The sequence below is a fragment of the Podarcis cretensis genome (assembly GCF_951804945.1).
Source record: "Podarcis cretensis genome assembly, chromosome: 12".
Taxonomy (NCBI): domain Eukaryota; kingdom Metazoa; phylum Chordata; class Lepidosauria; order Squamata; family Lacertidae; genus Podarcis; species Podarcis cretensis.
Window position 1 is genome coordinate 44508705 of NC_137181.1, and position 21656 is coordinate 44530360.

General features: G+C 42.4%; 1 protein-coding gene and 1 long non-coding RNA gene across 12 annotated transcripts in view; one reads left to right on the forward strand and one right to left on the reverse strand.

The window, feature by feature from the left end:
* The window catches only part of RBMS3 (RNA binding motif single stranded interacting protein 3), a gene marked incomplete at its 3' end in the record, with an annotated part of 775525 nt that extends 758117 nt beyond the window's left edge, over positions 1–17408 (forward strand). For 6 of the 8 annotated variants that reach the window (XM_079947347.1, XM_079947348.1, XM_079947351.1 and 3 more), the window contains 3 exons: positions 3873–3953; positions 5901–6028; positions 9351–17408. In XM_079947347.1, coding sequence (XP_079803473.1) covers positions 3873–3953; positions 5901–6028; positions 9351–9357 — 216 coding nt within the window. Of the gene's footprint in view, positions 1–3872; positions 3954–5900; positions 6033–9350 lie in introns of those variants that run through there. The other 2 variants (XM_079947349.1, XM_079947354.1) reach the window with 1 other exon arrangement.
* Positions 10599–21656, reverse strand: part of LOC307199546 — a 164202-nt gene continuing 153144 nt past the window's right edge. For all 4 annotated transcript variants that reach the window (XR_013832032.1, XR_013832033.1, XR_013832034.1 and 1 more), the window contains 2 exons: positions 18435–18606; positions 10599–11044 (listed from right to left, as the gene is read on the reverse strand). This is a non-coding gene — a long non-coding RNA (uncharacterized lncRNA). The remainder of the gene's footprint in view (positions 11045–18434; positions 18607–21656) is intronic.

Genomic DNA, 21656 nt, shown 5'->3' on the forward strand with positions numbered 1-21656 from the left:
GCTTTTAATCCACGAATTTTGCAGAGCAGGTGTGGTGTCATAGGTAGAGAGTATTGCACTATGGCCTAGGAGACCAGGGTTCAAATCCCCACTCACTATAAAGCTTATTGGGTGTTCTTGGGCCAGTCACTGTCTCTTAGTCCAACCTACTTCACAGGATTGTTGTGATGACAAAATGGGGGGCAGAAGGGGGGGGGGAGAATGTACACTACTCTAAGCTCCTTGGAGGAAAACGTGGTATTTAAAATATAATAAATCAATGAAGCACATACTTGTGACAAAGTATAATGGGCAAGCACCATTAGTCAAGTAAGGCTAATTCCCAGTAATCTGCCCAATATATACAGAGTTCCTAGAACCAATAATGTAGGTCTGCATCTCACATTATATTTCAAGTCATGGGTGTTTTCATTCTCATCATTCCTGAATCTGCCCATAGGAGTAAAGGTAAAGGTAAAGGTACCCCTGCCCGTACGGGCCAGTCTTGACAGACTCTGGGGTTGTGCACCCATCTCACTCAAGAGGCCGGGGGCCAGCGCTGTCCGGAGACACTTTCGGGTCATGTGGCCAGCGTGACATTGCTGCTCTGGCGAGCCAGAGCTGCACACGGAAACACCGTTTACCTTCCCGCTAGTAAGCGGTCCCTATTTATCTACTTGCCCCCGGGGGTGCTTTCGAACTGCTAGGTTGGCAGGCGCTGGGACCGAGCAGCGGGAGTGCACCCCGCCGCGGCGAGGATTCGAACCGCCGACCTTTCGATCGGCAAGCCCTAGGCGCTGAGGCTTTTACCCACAGCACCACCCGCGTCCCGCCCATAGGAGTAGAGTGGAGTAATTGTGTGAGAACTATAGTACCTCCCTCAGGGAGAAAGTCTAGGCTGAATATTTTCCTTGGCAAAAACAGATGTGTCTTGTAATGTAGCTAGAGTGTCACCCTGTGGGATTCAAGTAGAACATCTTCATGTACTAGTTTTCTTGAGAGCTCCATTACTTGTGGCATGTAGAAATATATTTGGTGTCAGAATGCATAGGATGACCTCCAAGATTCTGTGGTGTGAGCTGTCCCCAGAACCCTGGCCACCATATCTGATGCTGAATTCTGCGTTACCCAATTGACTAGGATTATGATGCGGGTGGCGCTGTGGGTTAAACCACAGAGCCTAGGACTTGCTGATCAGAAGGTTGGTGGTTCGAATCCCCGCAACGGGGTGAGCTCCCGTTGCTTGGTCCCTGCTCCTGCCAACCTAGCAGTTCGAAAGCACATCAAAGTGCAAGTAGATAAATAGGTACCACTGCGGTGGGAAGGTAAACAGCATTTCCGTGCATTGCTCTGGTTCGCAAGAAGTGGCTTAGTCATGCTGGCCGCATGACCCGGAAGCTGTATGTCGGCTCCCTCGGCCAATAAAGCAAGATGAGCGCCACAAACCCCAGAGTCGGTCACGACTGGACCTAATGGTCAGGGGTCCCTTTGCCTTTACCTTTTATGCAGTGAAGAAGCCCTTTTAAGAATATATGGTGCCTGAGCAACAGGAGACGGGGAGCAGTGGCTGCAAATCCCACAAAACAATGGGCGGCTCCTCCTTGGAAAAGACACCTGTTGTTGCTATGAAAATTGCACCTCGTGAAAGTTCAGGGCAGCAGCATGGTGTTTCTGAACAATTTGCACCACCTGCCCCCCATAGTGTGCACTAAATGAAAGTAGGAATGGGTCTCATCTGGTCCATTGCTGCTTCTCACTTCAGCTCTTCTGAAGGCTGACACGAACACTGGATAACTTTGAGATTTCTCCAGGTCTGTCATGAAAAGGGCCACCTCCCAGACCAGCACAATCCTTCCTTGACCCTTAGGCTGCACCATGACAGCAAGAGGCTGCCCCCCTTTGCAGACAGAACTTCCATCAAAATCAGGATATTATTGCCTGCATGGATTTCAGTATCAAAATATTCGTGTTTTCTTTGCTTCCCTCCACTGTGACTCTTTTTCTACCTCACGGTGTTGGTGTAGGTGCAAGAATTCAAGGCTCATTTGAAAAGAGATGTTTTAAGGCACGTTTTGTAAAAAAGGTGTTTAGCTTTTCCTATTTCAGCAGGTAAAACTGGTCCATATTTTAATCATTTTAAGACCCACCAAGCCACATTTAGGGAACATTTGGATATTCTGTGCCTCTCTGAAGATAACAGGTGTTGGAGGTGTCTTGCTGACGTGGATGAGTATTTTTGTCAGTGAGCGAGAGAGTGGCAAAACAAAGCAATGTGACGACTTAATATTGATAGGACATTGAAGGATTTGAGTAATTTGTTGCCTTCAGCCAAATTCCTCTACAAGCAATACAGGAAGGGAATAATGCTGTAAGAGTGTCAGAAAAACACTCATAATTAAGGATGTTTCTATAGCACTTGAGGGCAAGAGCTTTTCAGGAGGATTTCTAATGTTGATAGCTAAGACGACTTCCTGGAAATTAAAAACAATTCATGCGTAGAAGGAAATCAAGTTAGCGGTCTCAGCTATAGAAGGGGAAGCTCTGAGACATCTGTTCCTTTTCTTTCTTTGGCGTTCCCTGCTATACCCCCTTTCTTTCCAGGTCTCTAGACACTTAATTGTTCTCATTTTAAATAGCTGTAAGGTAGACTGGATGAAGGTGGCGATCAATTACATGAATGTCAGTTTGGTGACTTTTCCTGCAAAGTAAAAAAGGTTTGGGAATGTGTGGCACCAAGTTGGAATCTCCAAGTTACTTACTGAGGAGGAATCACAAAGGCTTGACTTGTACTACTCCTAAGGGGTGTTAGTTTCCTCCATTTTTAATGCGTACAGGGGTCAGGTGGGAAATAACCTTCAGGGTTTAAAGACCAAATGCATGCTATGCTGTGCTAGCACTTTATCAAACATGAATGCTTAGCTTTCTCTGGGCCAAAATAGGCATGATGCTAAATTCCTACATCTTCTTCTCTCTTTTTTAATGTATAGCAGTTGGCAAGGCTGTGTGTGACTTTTTTTGCTTCTGTGAAGCACAGTGCTGTGAATTAATTCTTTCCCTCCACAACCACCACAGTCCTGACAAAAATCACCTGCCACAGGCTGCCATCAGGCCAAGGAGAAACGTTTTACTAAGCACCAATGGTAGCGTCCCTTCTGGGCTTAATAGTGGCCACCAGAGGGGAGGGGATCACACTGGGATGCGGGTGGCACTGTGGTCTAAACCACTGAGCCTCTTGGGCTTGCCGATCAGAAGGTCGGCAGTTCAAATCCCCGCGACGGAGTAAACTCCCATTGCTCTGTCCCAGCTCCTGCCAACCTAGCAGTTCGAACGCATGCCAGTGCTAGTAGATAATTAGGTACTGCTACAGTGAGAAGGTAAATGACTTTTCCGTGGATTAGCTAGTTGGACTGAATTCGTTTAGAATTTGAATGCTTTAGCAACCTACCAGGGCCGGATTTAGGTTTGATGAGGCCCTAAGCTACTAAAGGTAATCGGGCCCTTTATCTGTCCAGCTGTCCTTTGTTAACAAATTGTTGCTGTTTTTTGTGTTGAATATATGGTAATTTATGGACCTAATAGGTATCTAAAGCCATTTGCACATAACAAAATATGTATTTTATCAAAGTAAATGTTGAACTGAAATACAATTAATACATGTACATCTAGTTCCCTCCCCTTTAATTTTTTTGGGCCCCCCCCAAGAGAGTGGGGCCCTAAGCTATAGCTTGTTTAGCTTATATGTAAATCCATCACTGTAACCCACACTTCATCTGTCACATTGGAACTACACAGTAGACTAGAAGCCCCAAGGTTATGTGATGCTGCTTGCTGAAAATAATTGGGTACAGTACAATGAACGTTTCTACAGTAATTTTGCATTTGCCTCGTTCTAGTATATGACGGCTGCTGCTCCTATGCAAGGGACGTACATCCCCCAGTATACTCCTGTGCCTCCAACAGCTGTCCCTCTTGAAGTAAGTCCACTTTGCTTGTGTTTTCACCTTGTTTCACCTCTTTGGGGAAGCATCTTTTTAACTGTTTTTAAGGATGGGACCACCTGCTTGTACGGTGTAGCTCCCCTTAGAGAAATACGCAGGTTTGGTTTTAGTTTTCACCGAAGATGAAATGGAACCTTCTGTTGGGTAGTTCAGTCTTCATGGGGGGGGGGGGGAGGTGGCAACAGGAACAGGTAACAAAAACGAGACGTCAGACCACAAACACAAAAGAGGTTCAAGAAAAGAAGACTGCAAAAAACGGGAGGTTTGATGCTCTCCTTAGTATAAGGCCATAGCTGATTTCTGAAAGCCCTTGAGACCCACCAGAAATCGTGACTGAGCAAAGGAAACCTTCCTCTTGTATATATGCAGAACTGGGGGCTGCTGCACTGACTGAGTGCTTTTTCATCCTTGATGAAGGATTTGCTCCCTCCCTCCTTGGGGCCGAGTCCTGCTGCTGACAGTCTAATGAGTAAGTATTTGCTCGGCACTGTGGACCACGAGCTACCCGGAAGAGCTGACTTCTGCTGCTGTTCATCTTCATAAGGCCTTCTGGACAAACAAACAAACAAACAATAAGGAAAAATGGGGACCCTTGAAGGGAGAAGAAAGGTGGTGTTCACTCTTAAATCCATGTGTTTCTTTTTGGTTCTTCACATTTTTATCATAGCCTACTTTTCACCCAGTTATATATATATATATGTGATGGGCACAGCATGGACTCAGTGATGGTGTCTTGAACTATGCCTCGTTTACAGCTGTCACTCCTTGGATAGCTGAAGATGCTTTACCCCCAAGAAGCCGCATTGGCACGCCTCTGCTATAAATATTTGGGCTCTGCATAAGAGACTTCTACACTGTGTTGCCTGCAAATAGCCGTTCTCCCCAGTGATCACCTCACAACTGTTTTATCCATTCTTTTGAAAGCTTTGCAGTACAGTGGTTTTTCACTCTCTATCATGTTTTGCTGTCAACTTTAATCCTTACATTCTGTTTGAACACTCTTCATAAACCTTTATAAACTAACACCTTGGAATATATTTTTGAAAAAATAATGATGATAATTCTGAATTTGGAACTCTGAGCGTTAATTGGCTACCTCTTCAGCAGAAAAATAATAATCTTCTTAGTCACATAGGATTCAAGAAAGAATGAATTTGAGATTTTTAGACCTATTGCTACAAGTTATGCATGTGGAAGCGCAATAACAAAGCTATTTTAAATCAGTAATATGCCTTCACCAAATCACAAATTAAACCAGAAATGCTTCTGAGAACTATTTTTTAAACGTTTTCTTTAAATGTTTTTCAAAATAGCAAAAACCTATTCCCGCAAAAAATACTTTCCATCAAATTCTAATTTTACAAGCCACAGCAAATCACTTCATAATGCTGTCGTGTTTCATCTTTCCATTACCTATGCAGAAATTACCTTTTAAAAACGATCCAAAAAGCCCTTGCATTGTTGTCCAAAGCATGATACAGAAAGTGCACTTTTTGTGTGTCGCAAACCCGACGTGCCTGTCTGGTGGGTCTGGATTCCGATCTCACGGCAACGAAAAAGGGAACATCCTCATTGGGTCAAATATTAAATCGCTCTGAGTGTGATCCAAATCAGACCAGCCATGCATATGTGACAAAGCAGAATAGTCTGGAGAGTGTGGATTTCAAACACTGCATTTGTAATGGAAGATCTTTCTGCAGGTCTTCGGTGCAAAGCTGCAGTCGTGGCATGCCTCTCTATTAAATGTGTAGCCTTTGTGTCCTACCAGCATGCCACTTCTGTTACCCCTGACACTCCACAAAATAATGCAATGATGCACCTGGAAAGAAATAATGAAGCTGGTGAGATTATATACCACCTCTTTTCTCCTGTATGTTGCTGGTGTTATTCCAGGCAGTAATGTGCTCCTGTTCATCTCCTCAGGGTGTTGTCGCCGATACCTCTCCACAGACAGTAGCTTCTTCATCACAGGAAGCCAGTGGTCAGCAACAACAGATGGCTGTGGAAACGTCCAGTGAACATGCACCCACGTATTCCTACCAACAGTCAAAGTAAGTTGACGGCGTTCATCGAATGTGAATCGGGAACACATCATAATTCAGAGGAAACATTTTGAAGTGGAGCCGGTTAATAGGACAAAAACAATTATGCATTGTGTAGGGATGCAGGTGGCACTGTGGGTTAAACCACAGAGCCTAGGACTTGCCGATCAGAAGGTTGGCGGTTCAAATCCCCGCGACAGGGTGAGCTCCCGTTGCTCAGTCCCTGCTCCTGCCAACCTAGCAGTTCGAAAGCATGTCAAAGTGCAAGTAGATAAATAGGTACCGCTCTGGCAGGAAGGTAAACAGCATTTCCGTGCGCTGCTGTGGTTCGCGAGATGAGTGCCGCAACCCCTGAGTCGGTCACGACTGGACCTAATGGTCAGGGGTCCCTTTACCTTTACCTATGTGTGTGTGTGAGAGAAGGAGGGCCTGTCTTTTATTCCCATTTTAAAAACAGGGAATTGAGAAAGATATATTAAGTCTATTGAAACCATACCAACAATGAAATCAGCTCAGTGCCCACCCTTTCATTAAAAACAGTCAGTTCCCCAAAGCCTCTTTGAACAAGAACATTTTCACCTGCTGGCAGAAGGACAGCAAAGAGGGAGCCAATCTAGCTTCTCTAGGGAGGGAGTCCCAAAGTCTGGGAGCAGCCACCAGGAAGGCCCTGGCGAAACTCAGAAAAGGACCTCCGCTGAAGATCTCAGAACCTGGGCAGGTTCATATAAGGGAATACAGTCTTTCAGATAGTTTGGATCTAAGCTGTGTAGGGCTTTATAGCTCATAACCAGCACTTTGAATTGTGCCCGAAAACAGATGGGTAGCCAATGGAGCTGCTGTAGCAAGGGAGCTGTCTGCTCCTGGTCAACAATCTGGCTGCGGTTCTTTGAGCCAATTGAAATTTCTGAGTACTTTTCAAAGGCAGCCCCGCATAGAGCGTGCCACAGTACACAGGGATGTAACTAAGGTGTGCGTCACTGTGGCCAAATCAGACCCCTCAAGGAACAGGCTCAACAGTTGCAGTAGCTTAAATTGTGCAGATACACTCCTGGCCACTGCAGAGACTTGGGCATCCATGTTCAGGGCTGAGTCCAGGAACAAGGCCAAAATGCAAACCTGTGTCTTCAGGGGGAGTGTTATCCCATCCAACACAGGCTGAATCCCTATTCCGCCTTCCAGCTGACCAAAAGCACATCTGTCTTGTCTGGATTAGGTTTCAATTTGTTCCCCCTCATCCAATCCATTACAGATGACAGACACCAGTTTAGCACTGAAGCAGCTTCCTTGGGTTTAGGTGGGAAGGATAAATAGAGCTGACTGATTTAACCTTACTATTATTTCCTTTCTTTTCTTTTTTTACTCTACACACAGCTTCCTTGTTCTTCTAGGGCAGCTGTTACCTGCCCCATTGTCTGCACACTCAGAGTTGTGTTCTGTTTTAGAGCAGAGCCACACCGTACATTTAAAGGACATTCAACACACATTAAAAGCACATGGCTTCCCCCCAAAGAATCATGGGAACTTTGTTAAGGGATCTAGGAATTGTAGTTCTGTGAGGAGAAAACTGCAGTTTCACAGATTTTGGACGGAGGCGCCATATCCTTTGAATGTGCTTTGAGTGTGATGTGCAAATCTGCCATTAGTGCATCTTGAGTTGTTTTTAATTTATCAGCACTGTTTTGTAGTCCCTTTGAAGCTGCTACGCACAACTGTCCGTTATTGCTGTAGCATACAGTACTGTGGTAGCATTGTGCACAAGCGCTTACCGTGGTAAGCAACACAGTTTTATTAGGAGCAGTATTACGTCACACCCTTATTGCTGAAAATCCTTTGCTGTGTCTGATTTTGAGGCACATGCGTGGTGCTGGCAGCAGACCATACGACACCCATGGTTTAGCAACAATGGCAGGAATACTGGAAATCCTGCCAAGTGTGTAAGATCTCACACGGCACTGGGTGAGATCTCGCCCCAAATCAGCCCAATGTTGCCTGAAATGGCCTCTGATAGTGGCGGTGCTTCTCCACCAGCAGTGGATTTGGCAGGGTGCGTGGAAGTGAGAGTGGGCAGTCCATGCAAGAGACAGCAGCTGGTATAGTGGTGGTGGCGGCAACGACAGCAGGGCAAAGCGAAATGGGATAGGGCACCCCTGTTTGGCATAAGACAATAGTTTTAGGTAGTCTCTGTATGGCAGGCACTCCTCTCAGCTTCTGAGGTAGAAGGAGCTAAGATTATCTTAGAAAGTGCCAGGCAGCGTTCTGGGTTCTCTGTGCAATTATAAAATTCTTCACTGGGTCAAAGGAAGATGCATGCCATTAAATGTATTCTAACAGAAAGGATGAGTGAAGAAATTATTGACAGCAGGGGGTGTTACAGAGAGTGGCAGGTGGGAAGTTCAGCTGAGAAGAGACGTGTCAAGAGAGTTAGAGAGAAATAAGTGACTGAGTTGAGGGAGAGTGCAAATAGAGGCAAAATGCTTTGGAAACTATTCGTTATAATTTATTAAGTGTCTCCTTGTTCTATACTCGCTGCCTTGCGGGACATTTTCGGGAGGCTAAGTAAGCTATGCACAAATCTAGAGTGGAGTCCCTAAGGCAACCTGCCAACAACTCCTGCAGCCAAGCTGGTGCCAAACGTATCGCTCTGCTTTCCTTTGGACCACATCAGTGAGGCCGAGAGGGGGGTCTTGTCTGGGCAGCCCAGGACCTCCAGACACATTGCCCAGGCTTGCGCTTCAGAGAGGTCACTTTGGTGCTGCAAAAACAACATAGGAGGCCGCAGTTATGAGCTACCAGTCTCTGCAGCCACCGCAGGCGCTGTGATTCTCCTGGGATTTGAATTCACCCCCCAGAGGCTCACTCCATTGTCTCTCAAGGCAGATGGATGCCGACAATGACTTGTTCTTGCTGTTATTTTTCAGATCTCTATACCCCCCCCCCCCAATTTTAAATCCATTTATGATATATGGGGTTCTAGGTCAGCAGATCTCACCCACTGTCCGCCTTTTGAATTAGCCAGGTAAATAAATACAAGGTGTGCCTTTCCAATGTCTGCAAATCAGTAGCGGGTTATTTTGGGGAGTGTTAAGGGAAAGTTTGATTGGACCAACCAGGTGATCTCTAGGGCCCAGGGCATTTCAAGAATTTTACAGATACACTTATTATAATCCTTTGGTCTCAATGTATTTTTTTAAAGCATTTTGCATTTTCTGCATTCTCCCTATGCTAAGTAAGTTCAGCTTGGTTATAGCCAAGGGGTGGGGATTTATTTTTTTAAGTAGGTAGGCAGGATTATTTTGATTTAATGATTACTTTAATTCAATTGTTTTTGCAGACAATAAACAGGACTGAAAAATGTCGGTCTGAAAAGTTTGCCTTGAATGGAGAAACTTCACCGAACAAGAAGTTGGCATCCAGTTTGCACAGGCATCAACAGAGTTTTCTTTTAATTTTCTACCTTACCCAACGAAAACAAAACAGTGTTTCTATGTGCTGTGCAGATTGTTCAGTCATGTAGTCTGATAGTTTTATTTTTGCTATTTTTTTATTAAAGAAAAAAAAAAACCCACGGCAAAACACTGGGTTGGTCTTTTATCTGGATGAACATTTGAAATTCAGAATTTACTTGGAAGTGTAGATAGATTTGTTTTTGTTTTCCAAAAACACACAAAAACAGAGAACCGATGATGTCAAGAGGGAGCAAGCTGAGATGAAAACTAATGGTCTTCCTCAAGAATCCAGCTACTCTTTCCCCTTTCTCCGTGAAATCCAGTGTGTCTTTTATTTTGGGTTCATTTTTCTTTCTTTGTTTTTTTTTTTTTAAGAAATGTTTAGGTAAGGTTTATCTTGAATCTTAATTGCCTTAATTTTAAGGACGTCAAAGGCTCTCAAGGCAAGCTGTCAACGTCTTGGTAGAAGAAAGGAAAATGGATTCAAACGTCCATGGCATCAACTGGTGAAGTTCAACAGACTGAATTTTTAGGATGAACAAAATATATATATAAAAGCTGTACAGTTTAGCAGAAAACGATCTTTTTCTTCTTTCGAAGAAAACTTGTTGATAAAGGAACTGTGGAGACTTCGAGAATTGAAAAACATGCAGACTTTTATGAACTTTCTTAGTGTTGACAGAGAAGAATCTAGAAAGCTAAAGTGTTTTACAATAAAATTATTGAACTATGGGGGGGGAATCAACTTGCATTTTAAGGAATGCAGGTTTTTTTCTTGCAGAATGGAGATTTTTTTTTTAATTTACAAAGTGTGATCGCTGGCAAAAGCATTAGTGCTTTTTATCTGCAGTCTTTTTTATGAGCTTTAAAAAGTTTTTAGTCTGCTTAGCTTGTCACATTGCAAACACCTAGCTTAAAAGCATTGGGCGGGGGGGGGACTTAAGTAGATAGGAGCTTATGGTCAAAAAAGTGCAAAAAAAAAAAGCAATAGCTAGAAGAAATTGTTGACAATTTCTGTAGTCTTTCCTAGTTGTGATCAAATGCAGCCCATGGATGGCCTATTTTATACCAAAGATGAAATGACAACCTACCGCAGTCCAGAAGATAGAGTCGTCCCCCTCCTTATTTCTTCATTTTTTTAAAAAAAAATATCTTTATTTGACCTACATGGCCGGACCAGTTTCTTAACTTAGTGTTTGTTTAAACTACCTTCCACTGGTGTTGTACATTCTATATGCTTAGGCTTCTAATGGAAAGTTCTGAGTAGTTGGTACTTAGCAATGCTTAGCAGAATTTCACAGCATGAGAAAGATATCAGTCGCCAGCTGTTCTTACCCAGGTGCATTTAAACTTTGCCGAGCTTTTCCATTGCGTTGTCCGATTTCTTTTGTACTGAACCTACGGTCTTCCTTCTTCTCAGCATCTCACAGGTTCGTTTCCTCCTCCTCTTCCTCCTCCCTGGGTCATCTTCCAGTGCTCAGAACCAGCCATCTCCATTTTGCATTTTGGTGGTCTGTTCAAGTCACTTAGAAGATGATTCTAAAAAGTAGACGATTGGTGTTTTCGTCTTAACTCTCCCCTGCAAGAAGAAAGATTAAAATGGTTAGTTCTCTCATGCTAGCATGAAGCTAACAACCACTTTGTACTAACTGGCTTTCTGTTGTCTTAATATGTTTGCTGACAATCACTAATTAGTTTGATTAGGCAAAAGACAATAGCAAGTACGTTGAATTGGCAAAGAAACCCTATTTTTAAATGATAAAAGAGTTTATGGAGTCTATATATTGGAGGGCCTAAGAGAATTATCCTTCCCCCACCCAAAAAAGGGAAGGGTGTCATGCAGTGAGAATTTTAGGACTGGCAGTGAAGAAGGCGCCTCCAAATTTTACCAGTTCCCTTATAAGTGTATGTGGAAAGTTTTAAAAGTATGCATTCCATTCATTTCCAACTTCCTTGTTCTCTAGTAAGTTTCAACAAGCGGCACAATCCACTGGGAATCTCTGCTGTGTAAACATGGTTTAAAAACGAAGGGGAAGTTAAGCATAACATAAGCCTGAGCATTCCCATAGAGGTTGGACAGGTTCCTGGAGATTACTGCTCCAATATTGCCACCACTCTTGATGAATGAGGCACCAAAGTAGAAGATTTCTGTTCTCTGTAGCAGGCAAAAAGATCTAGCGAAGGAAGCACTTAAACAAAGCCCAAATGATTGAAATGGCCTCCAGTGGCAGCAGTGGTGGGGTGGCTGTTAAATGATGATGGGTTCACCGCAATGACAGTGGTGTCTTCAAAACAGGGTAACCATACTGAAAAGTGACAATAATATTATATATATATATATAAATGCTAAAACAGGTTTCCTTTGAATCGACCAGGTTCAATGGTCCCAGTTGTGATGTTAAGGATGCAACCTATGAAACACACAAGCCTCAGCGATAGGATAGGAAGTTTGTGGGAGGAATGTCCACGGAGTCCATGGTTACTTTAAATGACTTTTTAAAGAATCAAGTATTTTTTTAAGAATGCTAAAAAGTGTTTCCTTATTTTTAATGTAAGTATCTCTTGTTTGGTGGGGATGGGATTGGGTTATCCAAACAAATAGCTGCTAAATATGCAACGTTCAATATGAAAAACGTAAAAATTAAAAACAGTGAAACCATCTAGCCAACCGTTATAGACAAGGGGGCCTGGCTATGTGAGATTCTAAAAGTACATGTAGTTTTCCAGTTACTACATATGGACTATTCTGACTCAAAGGACCACAGCGCTGGGGTCATGGGAAGAGTTTCCATGTTATGTAAAGATCTCTAGCTTCTTCCTTTCTTTCACGTGCTTTGCCACTGCTGTTTACTTTCTGTGATCATCCCTTGATTATTTTCTCTTTTTTTCCTTTGGAAAGCGTGTGCCTGTTGGATGGGAAATGGGAAAAATAATCAAGCCAGCCTTATTTTTCTTCCTTTTAATGCTGTATCTTTTTTCCTGTATGTATAAAATAGAGATTATTCTTCTGTGGCACAATTTTGTTGAATATGAAAGAAGCACGCGTTATTGTTTTGTTCTTTTTTTTAAAAAAAAATGTTCCTGTACAAATTGTAGTTTGGTGCAAAGAAAAGTCTCATTGCTGTTGACAGTGAGGCTGCAAGGTAGCTACCGTGTGGCTGATGGGATATGCTGAAGTACCTTCCTGATTCTTCTGTTCAGAAATCTGTTGCTTTATTTATACATTCTCATTTTGTTTGACTTGGTTCAGCAAATACGGTTAAATCACGGAAGATTAAGATGTCAGTGGGGCGGCGGTGGCAGTAAATAGTCCATATCATCACTTCAGGTGTTTTTTTAAAAAAGCTGTTTCGATTGTTTAATTTCCTTCAGACACCCTACTTCTTTGTTGTTTGGCAAAAGGAAAAGAAAGAACTATCCGTTCCTATAAATCACCTGACATTGATAGATCCACTTTGATAAACTGATCAGCTAACAGCCTGGAAGTAAATCCATAATATGTTCGGGGCTGCACTGGCATAAATGGCCACTAAACACCCCCCTCAAAAAAAAAAAACCCAAGGGGTGAGCCTTGATTCTAAATTTAGTTTTATTAACTATTTGATTTGCTTCACATTTATGAGTCTTCCTGCTTGTGGGTTCAAGATCTTTGTTCAGTTGCTGCAAGATGCTAGGAACTTAATATTTTGACCTTGTGCAGACCCGAATGCGCAAAATAATATAAATGGCAAGTTGGAAAACAAGATTCTTCTTCCTCTAGTGAAGGAGCATAGTCTTTATCCAACTCTCCCTTGGTAACTAAAATAAAATCCAGAATTTCCATGGACAATGAGATGGTGCTTGAATATTTACATTTTGGCCTAGATAGGTCCAAGTTCAAAAATCCTTAGAATTACGTTATCTGCTTTGCACAACCACAGAAGTTTTATTTCCCCCCAAAACTAGGTTCCAGATTTTAAAGCCGTTTTCAGCACAACATGGTGTGGCTGCTGTTAGAAGAGATCTGAGCCTTGCTGGACATGTAAGCTGTCTGATGTCCCTCAAAGGTGCTTGCAAGTTTGCAACCTCAATATACATAGACTTTGCATTTCAGAACCTCCGCAAGGTCTACCCAGACAGTAATGATTTTTATGTGCTCAGTGTTAAAGTTCTTTGTGAGTATCAGTGACTGTTTCTTGCAGGGATATCTAACCCCTTAATATCCTATAGAGAGAAGGAATTGCGAAACCTTCGCTATTGATTAAATTATTGCACTGAGCATTCCCTTACTGCTACAGAATATTGGCAATGTTTAGTAAGGACTCTCGATTTCTCAGAATGAGAGTTGAAGTGAAGGGATGGAGCTGAAACCCGCTTATCTATATTTTGCTCCAGTAATAGGGATGCGGGTGGCGCTGTGGTCTAAACCACTGAGCCTCTTGGGCTTGCCAATCAGAAGGTTGGTGGTTTGAATCCCTGTGATGGAGTGAGCTCCTGTTACTCTGTCCCAGCTTCTGCCAACCTAGCAGTTCGAAAGCACACCAGTGCAAGTAGATAAATAGGTACCGCTGTGGTGGGAAGATAAACGCCGTTTCCATGCGCTCTGGTTTCCATCACAGTGCCCCATTGCACCAAAAGCGGTTTAGTCCTGCTGGCCACATGACCCGGAAAGCTGTCTGTGGACAAATGCCAGCTCCCTTGGCCTGGAAGTGAAATGAGCGCCGCAACCCCATAGTCGCCTTTGACGGGACTTAACTGTCCAGGGGTCCTTTACCTTTACCTTTTGACCTTGCTCCAGTAATGTATTTTGAAGGAAAACAAGTTTCTTTTTGGATCCCTTCTTTGAGCACCCACCTGCACAGACGGGCACTTACACAGACACATGGAAGTCCCCATAAGTTCATCTTCTTCCTGATCTAATAATCCTGCACCTTAAATGTACAGATTAGGTCACCAATCAAAAGCAATGCAGAGGGAGCCCATCAAATGCCAATATCAGCATCAGCTGGGTGGATGATTGGATGCTGGCATGCAAACAACTCAATTAGGGTTATCCAGTTGTGATCCCATCTTCCACATGTTGCCAAGGCAACACGGAATTGCTGAGAAGCAGTTTTTGGATGACTAACCACACAACTGTGACGACATCTGAACTGGGCCTTAAAAGATAGACTTCGATCTTGATGTTATCTTGCAACAAATGGTTTGAAGGATTCTATGGCTTTTTCAGCAGTTCCAGACCTCCGCTCAGCAAAAGTATTTTGATCTGAGCTGATTTCCTGCCAATTCATTTGAATCCAAGTATTTGATTATGGTGACTAGTTACGGAGCAAAGGGTAAGATTTTAAAATGCTGGAAAAGAGACTTTTAAAAATTACACAGTTGTCTTGTAAGATTCTATTTTTTGAAGGCCCCCTGGTAGCATCCAAGGATTTTGGATTCCTCTGTCAGTGAACCCTGAAAGTGTTCCTGGTTGTGGGTTCATAGCTGCATGGCTTGCCAAGAAGCTTAAAGTGTCTCACTGCAGTAGTTCAAAGCAGAACTTTAGAGATATTTTGAAGTAATTCCATTGTGTTCTGCAATATTGGTGTTCACATCTGAGGAAGAAAAGTGGTGAACAGGCAAACAAGGGATTTTGCAGTGAGCCTAAGCATTAAAAATGCATTTTACGTTATCAAAAATAAGAAGGAAGGATATTATTTATGTATGTGTGGCGACCAAACTCAGCAGATTTGAGAATGCCTGCAGTGTAATAAAAGTTTATTTTTAATATGTCACAGTATTTTGATCTAAATTATGTTGTCTATGGTATTAAAGAAATGATGTGAAATATGTAGAAAGTTGCCTTGGTTCATGATTTTAAGCCTGAAGGTGGCTTATCAGCCACCATCCCTATCATTTTAATGCTGAGACTGACATGAGTGAAACAGGTTTAAGTATAGTCTCTGGGACTATTACCTGTATAGTAAAAGTCGTGTGAAAAGTGTGATTATGGGCTTAACATAATGAATCAATCCACATGGTGATGAGACCAAATATGGAATTTGAAGATAGTTGTGTTTGAGTCATACATGGCCAACATTTCATTTCAAGGCTTTATTTAACATGAAATTGGTTCTGATGTACAAAGGTATAAAGGATTTTCAAGTCCTCAGCGTTAGACCAAGGATATTCTAGCGGTGTGATGACATTGCAAAGGGGGAAAAAGCACGCTGCATGTTTCAGAGAACCTCTCCTTTTTTAAAAAAAAACGCTATCTTGTTCCTCTACAGCGGTGGGTGAGTTACTTCATTTTGAATAAAGCATAAACATAATCATGCATGTAAGCACCCATGTGCATACTTAGCAAGGAAGGTCAGTGACTGATCAGATCTTTCTAGTCCTTGTTGAGCAGTTTCAGGAATCATGAAACATCAGAAGAAAGGTTATTTCTCTTAGGAGGGGGGAAAAAACCCTTCTTCTACTGTCATATCACCTAAAGTGGATTCCAATCTCAAATTCCTCTTCATACCTCAGACTACAGAAAAGAAACAGTATTTTCACTTTTACTGACATGTTCTTTGTTAAAAAAAATAAATGGAAATGTTTGACAAATGCTGTAAAGTGAATGTCGGGTTTGCTTCTGTGGGGATTAAAATTCTTGTGTTTACATAAATGGGTTTATATTTTGACAGCTATTACACTTGAGGTTCTTCCATCCTAATAACTGTTTGTTAGGAGCTGTGAATGATCTGCTATTAGTCCCGAATTATTACTACATTCTGATGCTGAAAGATTTTTTTACTGAAAACAAAATCTGGGGGAGGGAAGGGTTTTGTTCTAGATTATAATTGTGTTTTCTAACTTGATTTTGTTTTGTTTTTGTTTTTTACTTTGGAAAGAAGTTTTGTGCATCTAAAAGGTTTGGGTCAGTAGGTTTTTAAAAGCTGAAAAATTGCATGGGCCAGTTCAGCAAACTTGGTTGAACTGGTTGAAACATGTAGGTTGACTGTTCATGCTGTGCCTTTGCAGTTGGGGAAATAGCAATTTTAGTGCTTCACTGTGAAGTTATAAAGTATATGAGGGGTTACCCTTAGATGTTTTTACATCTGAAAAGTCAAAATGATCCCTTTGATATCCTAATTGTTACCCTGGTTGAATATTGAAATGAAGGGAGAGGTATGCCACACTGCTTGTGTCTCCTTGTGGCAAGCAAATCAAATGTCCCAATCACAAGCAAAAAGCCAATAATATAAGCTGAAATTTTAAAAAATCATCATGTGTTGGGTAGTTGTATCCAACCTTCATTCATCCCTAACCTGACCAACAATCTTTACAAAGAAGCACTCAGGTGAATATTTGGACAAAGACACATCATGGGCCTAGTCTATCTACAGCACACAAAAAATAATGTTTTGTTCATTGGTCTTACAAAAAACACAATGTTACTAATTGGAGATTGCAAATTTAAGATTGGCAGAACTAAGCTGGCCTAAATGGTCATGCTAAGAACAAGCTCTTCTTCCCCTCATTGATATACACCTCAAGGAAGTAAGTTTCTTGTAATAAAACCGGAAGTGTCAATATTTCATACAGCAAACTTTAAACTGTTAAAATGAAATCGAATCAAGGAACCAGGGCTGTGAAACAAGATTAAATTCCTACCCAGTAAATGGAAAACACCCCTTTGCAGGCCTCCCAATTCCCAAAGTGCAGCCCAAAAGAACTCTGAAAGGAATTAAGATAACGATTCTGACTTGTAAGGGCATCTTTGTGCTAATGTTTCAAAATGTCATGAAAAGTTCTGTCTTGCTAAGGGGAGGGTTTCCCCCTCGTTCTTTTTTTTTATTATTTCTGTTTGTACCACAATCCTAATAGCTGCCATTTTCCCAATCCTGGGGCTTTCTGTAGATCAGTGGATGTTAGGTTTAAACCTCTCTTTTCTTTGATGAAGCTTTCAATAAAAAAAACAAAACTAAAGAAAAGCACTGAGTCTTGTGTTTTCTTGAGGCTGGCATGGATCAAACTGAAGGACGGCACAGTGTCCAGCACTAACGGGTCAGAGTGAGACCTCTGAAATCCTCCTGAGAAATAAAGACTGTCACAACATCTGGACTGAGATAATCTCAGAGTTTGGAAGGAGGAAAGTGTATTCTGTGGATAATTGCACTATTATAACATAGCTCAAAAGACCCTGAAATACACAGAAATTATAATAATCTGGGCGTAATTTTTAAATAGGAACTGCAAGCTCCAACTGAATTGAAGAACAGTCCTATAGTTGTGAGGAAAGAATCCATAGCCGAGGAATTGCACATCCTGATACGTTCTCTGGCCACAATCTTCTATCTGGTGCAGACTTCCCTAAAAGGCTCTGTTTCTGACTACAGCACCACAGAGACCTCCAGGGATAGACTTCCCTCTTAGTCAGTGAAGAGGGAGGTCCACAGCACCCAGTCACCCTCCTAGAGGGCACAGAACTGCTCTTTTAATTGGCAGACTAATAAATCAAAGTTTTGGTTATGTCAAGTTTGCTTGGAAGTAAATCCCACTAGGTTCAGTGGGACGCTTCCAAGTAAATCAGTAAAGGAAAGCAACCTAAATCACATTAAAATTTGCCCAGGCTCTACAATTATTCCGTGGCGCTGAGACTTAAGTTGGCTATGCAGATTCTCCCATCTTTTTGTGCATTCGCGGTTTGCGAAAGCTGTTGTTCACCCCATTTGAAAGTTCAGCATTTATCCTTTTGCTAGACCTAGGGCAAGTCATAGAATGAAAGGCTGACTTTTCCATATATTTCTAGTGCAGAAGTTTAAAATTATTTAATTATATATTATCTTAACATTAATGGACATCTTCCCTCTTTATATTTGTGCGTTAACTTTTTTGTCCCTCGGTCTACCCCCAAGGACACGCTTTTTCGTTTATACTTAACCACAGGCAATGGGGGGGCTACAATGGGGGGATGGACGCAAGGCAAACATGAGCAGAGATGTGGATGTCACACTTACCTTTGAAGAGTAGGCTGCATTCCAGAGGTTTCTCAGCACACACACACACACACCTCCACCCTTCGTCCAAGGAAGCAAGAGGCATTCATTACTTCAGTTCAAGGATGATCTTCAGCCAGGCAAAACAATTCCCGGATGATGAGGGGCCATGGCCTGGGACTCAGCCGCACAGCTGCAAATTAAACATTTAAAATGTGTTGTAAACTGCAATATACAAATGTGACACTAGATGGTGAAAGTGAGCTATGCAAATTTCAATGTATTTTTTCAAAACGTTTTAAAATACAGCATTTTCACATTTTTATTTTTATTTTTTTAATATGTGTATAGATTCCACCCTGGTGTAATCTTGAAGGCTAGGCGGAAAGAACGGGAAAAGGCACTTAGCTTGAGGTTCTTCACCGCAGCTTTATATCACCCCATTATTCCTTTCTTAATGTAAACAGAAGATTTAGAATCGTAGAATTGTAGAGTTGGAAGTCGGACCCCCTGCTATCAGTGGCGCGCAGTGAAATTTTTCAAAGGGGAACAGTTAGGGCCAGAGGCTCTAGCTTGCCAGGGGCGTGAGGGGTCAATGTCATGAGTGTGACATTTGTCGTCAATGTCATGAGTGTGACATTGCACCTCCCACCCTAAACCAGGCAGAAGGTTCCCAGCTTTGTGAAGGAGGTGCCAGGGCTCTGACAGGATGCTGAAGCCCTTCTGTCACCTTCCAAAAGCCAGATGGGCTTTGGGAAGATGGCAGGATGGATCTTGGACCCATCAGAGCCTCGCACCTTCCTCCCTAAGCCTTCCGGGCCTTGAGAAGGGAGCACTAGGGAAACATTAAGGTGGCTAGCCTAGTCCCCTTAGTCCAATGGCCGCACACCACTGCCTGCAATGCAGGAATCTTTGCCCAATGTGCAGCTCAAGCCCATGACTGAGATCAAGAGTCTCACGCTCTAGCGACAATAAAACAAATTGTATATACCATTACACACAAACCCAAGCGAAACACCATTGCTTTTCTTTCGGGGGGGGGGGTACTCAAGAGTACGCAGTATTGACACCTTTTTCCCCTAGAAGAAAAGCACTGTCAATAGCAGTGAAAATAGATTTCCTATTTAGTAGCTGTGCTACTTTGACATGAACTCCAGAATCATATAAGGCAGCCCGATTCTTTTCCAAGCATATCTGCATTATGTACTTCTTGCTTCACTCCTTATGCCAACGCTAGCTTGCTTAAGGGAGTGGCATCTCACTTTTTTACATAGCATTTTCTCTATTTCCCCTCTTCATAGCTATTTGGTAATTTAAAACAAAAAACAAAGCTAGACTTCCAAGTGGAAAGAATATGCTACTTTGGACGATAAGACAAAAACAAAGTTGAACTTCTGCTTTCCTTCCCAGTTACTTTGGGAATTCCCAACAGCACACAAACTTATTCCTAGCAAGCTCTCTTAGAAGTTTGACCTTTCATCTAAACTGCCCGTTCTCCAGATACCCGCAAGGAGCGACCACCCCCTCTTTCCTTTCAATATAGTTTCTTTTCCTCAACTTAAAATTGTCTGTTCTTATGCTGTGCTTATGCTGCACACACACCCGTTAAGTGCTTTGATTTATTTTTATATACGTTTTATATACTGTTTCTGGGGATGCTTGAGCTACAGTGTTTGTCATTTTAGAGTTACGGATATGGACGGGAACTGAAATTTAGCTGGGCCTCAAGGGAGCTGCAGGCAAATGTTACAGCACTGTCTTGGGTTTTTAGCTACAGGCATGAAAGTTTCCTCTTATCAGGGTCACATGGCTACATGCAAGTGGGGATCTGGTTTAATATAAATTTTGCATGCTTATAAAGCCCACCAGCATTCTGAACAAGTGACCCCCTAACTCCCTGCTTCTACCCACTCATCATTGGCTGGCTTTACAGTTATCCTTACATCATCTTTTTAGCATAGTGTGCGCACGCACGCACGCACACACACGCGCGCGCACACACACACACACACGAGCTGGGCAATGTATTGATACGTTGTCAAAAATCAGTTTGATTTCATAATATACAACATAACGATATATCGCGAATCATGATGTGTGTGTGTGTGTGTGTGCTATGTAAAAAATTGTAGTGTGTGTGTGTGTGTGTGTGTGTGTGTGAAGCCAATCATTGCTTCTCTCCTGATTTCTTCCATCCCTGTTGCTCTGTATCGTAAAACAACAGTTGTAACAACATATTAAAGGTAAGTAAAAATGTATTGGTTTTAGGCCCCTAAATAGTAGCAGTTGCCAGGACATTATTCCATTAGCCTCTACATAGTAACATCCTTATTTCAGACATCACAATGTTTAGTTGGAAATATATATATATATATCACAATGTTGAAAGCCAGACATCACTCAACCCTAATACACATCACAATTTGCAATATATTGCCAGGTCAAAAATTATTAAAGCAATATGGACTTCAAACCGGTTTTGGACAATACAGTGGTACCTCGAGTTACAGACGCTTCAGGTTACAGACGCTTCAGGTTACAGACTCCGCTAACCCAGAAATAGTACCTCGGGTTAAGAACTTTGCTTCAGGATGAGAACAGAAATCGTGCGGCGGCTGCACAGCAGCAGCGCAAGGCCCCATTAGCTAAAGTGGTGCTTCAGGTTAAGAACAGTTTCAGGTTAAGAATGGACCTCCAGAACGAATTAAATTCTTATCCCGAGGTACCACTGTATATTGCCCAGCCCGATCCTCTTCTGCCCTCCCTGACACCTGGGAAGCTGCCTCAGTAGAATTCTAACTCCCAAGGGCGAGGGAGGGAGAAGGAGGATGTCTTCTGCCTCCCTCCTTGCTGCTATCTCCATTTCTGCTGAAGCAATGGCACAGCAGCCAGGTCAGAGGGAGGGCTCAGAAGATTCAAACTCTCTCTTGTTCCCCATGATATGTCATCAGAAGCACAAAGGAGTCTAATTTGGGTTCAAGATTAACCAAGCCCAAATCCAAATCAAATCCAGGAAGGGGAAAGGTGTTGCCCAGCACTACAACGTATTATTAAGGGGTGTGTCACAGAATCAGGACCTTGAATCCTTATCTGAGACACTGGATTTCCTGAATACATCTGGCGAAGAGATTAAAATGGTCTGGTCTGGGGAGATACAGCTATATCCTGACCCACCTCTGCTGAGAGCTCAACCTTTCTCTAATAGAGTCATATGGGGAACATTTGGCTTCCCAGATGTTGCTA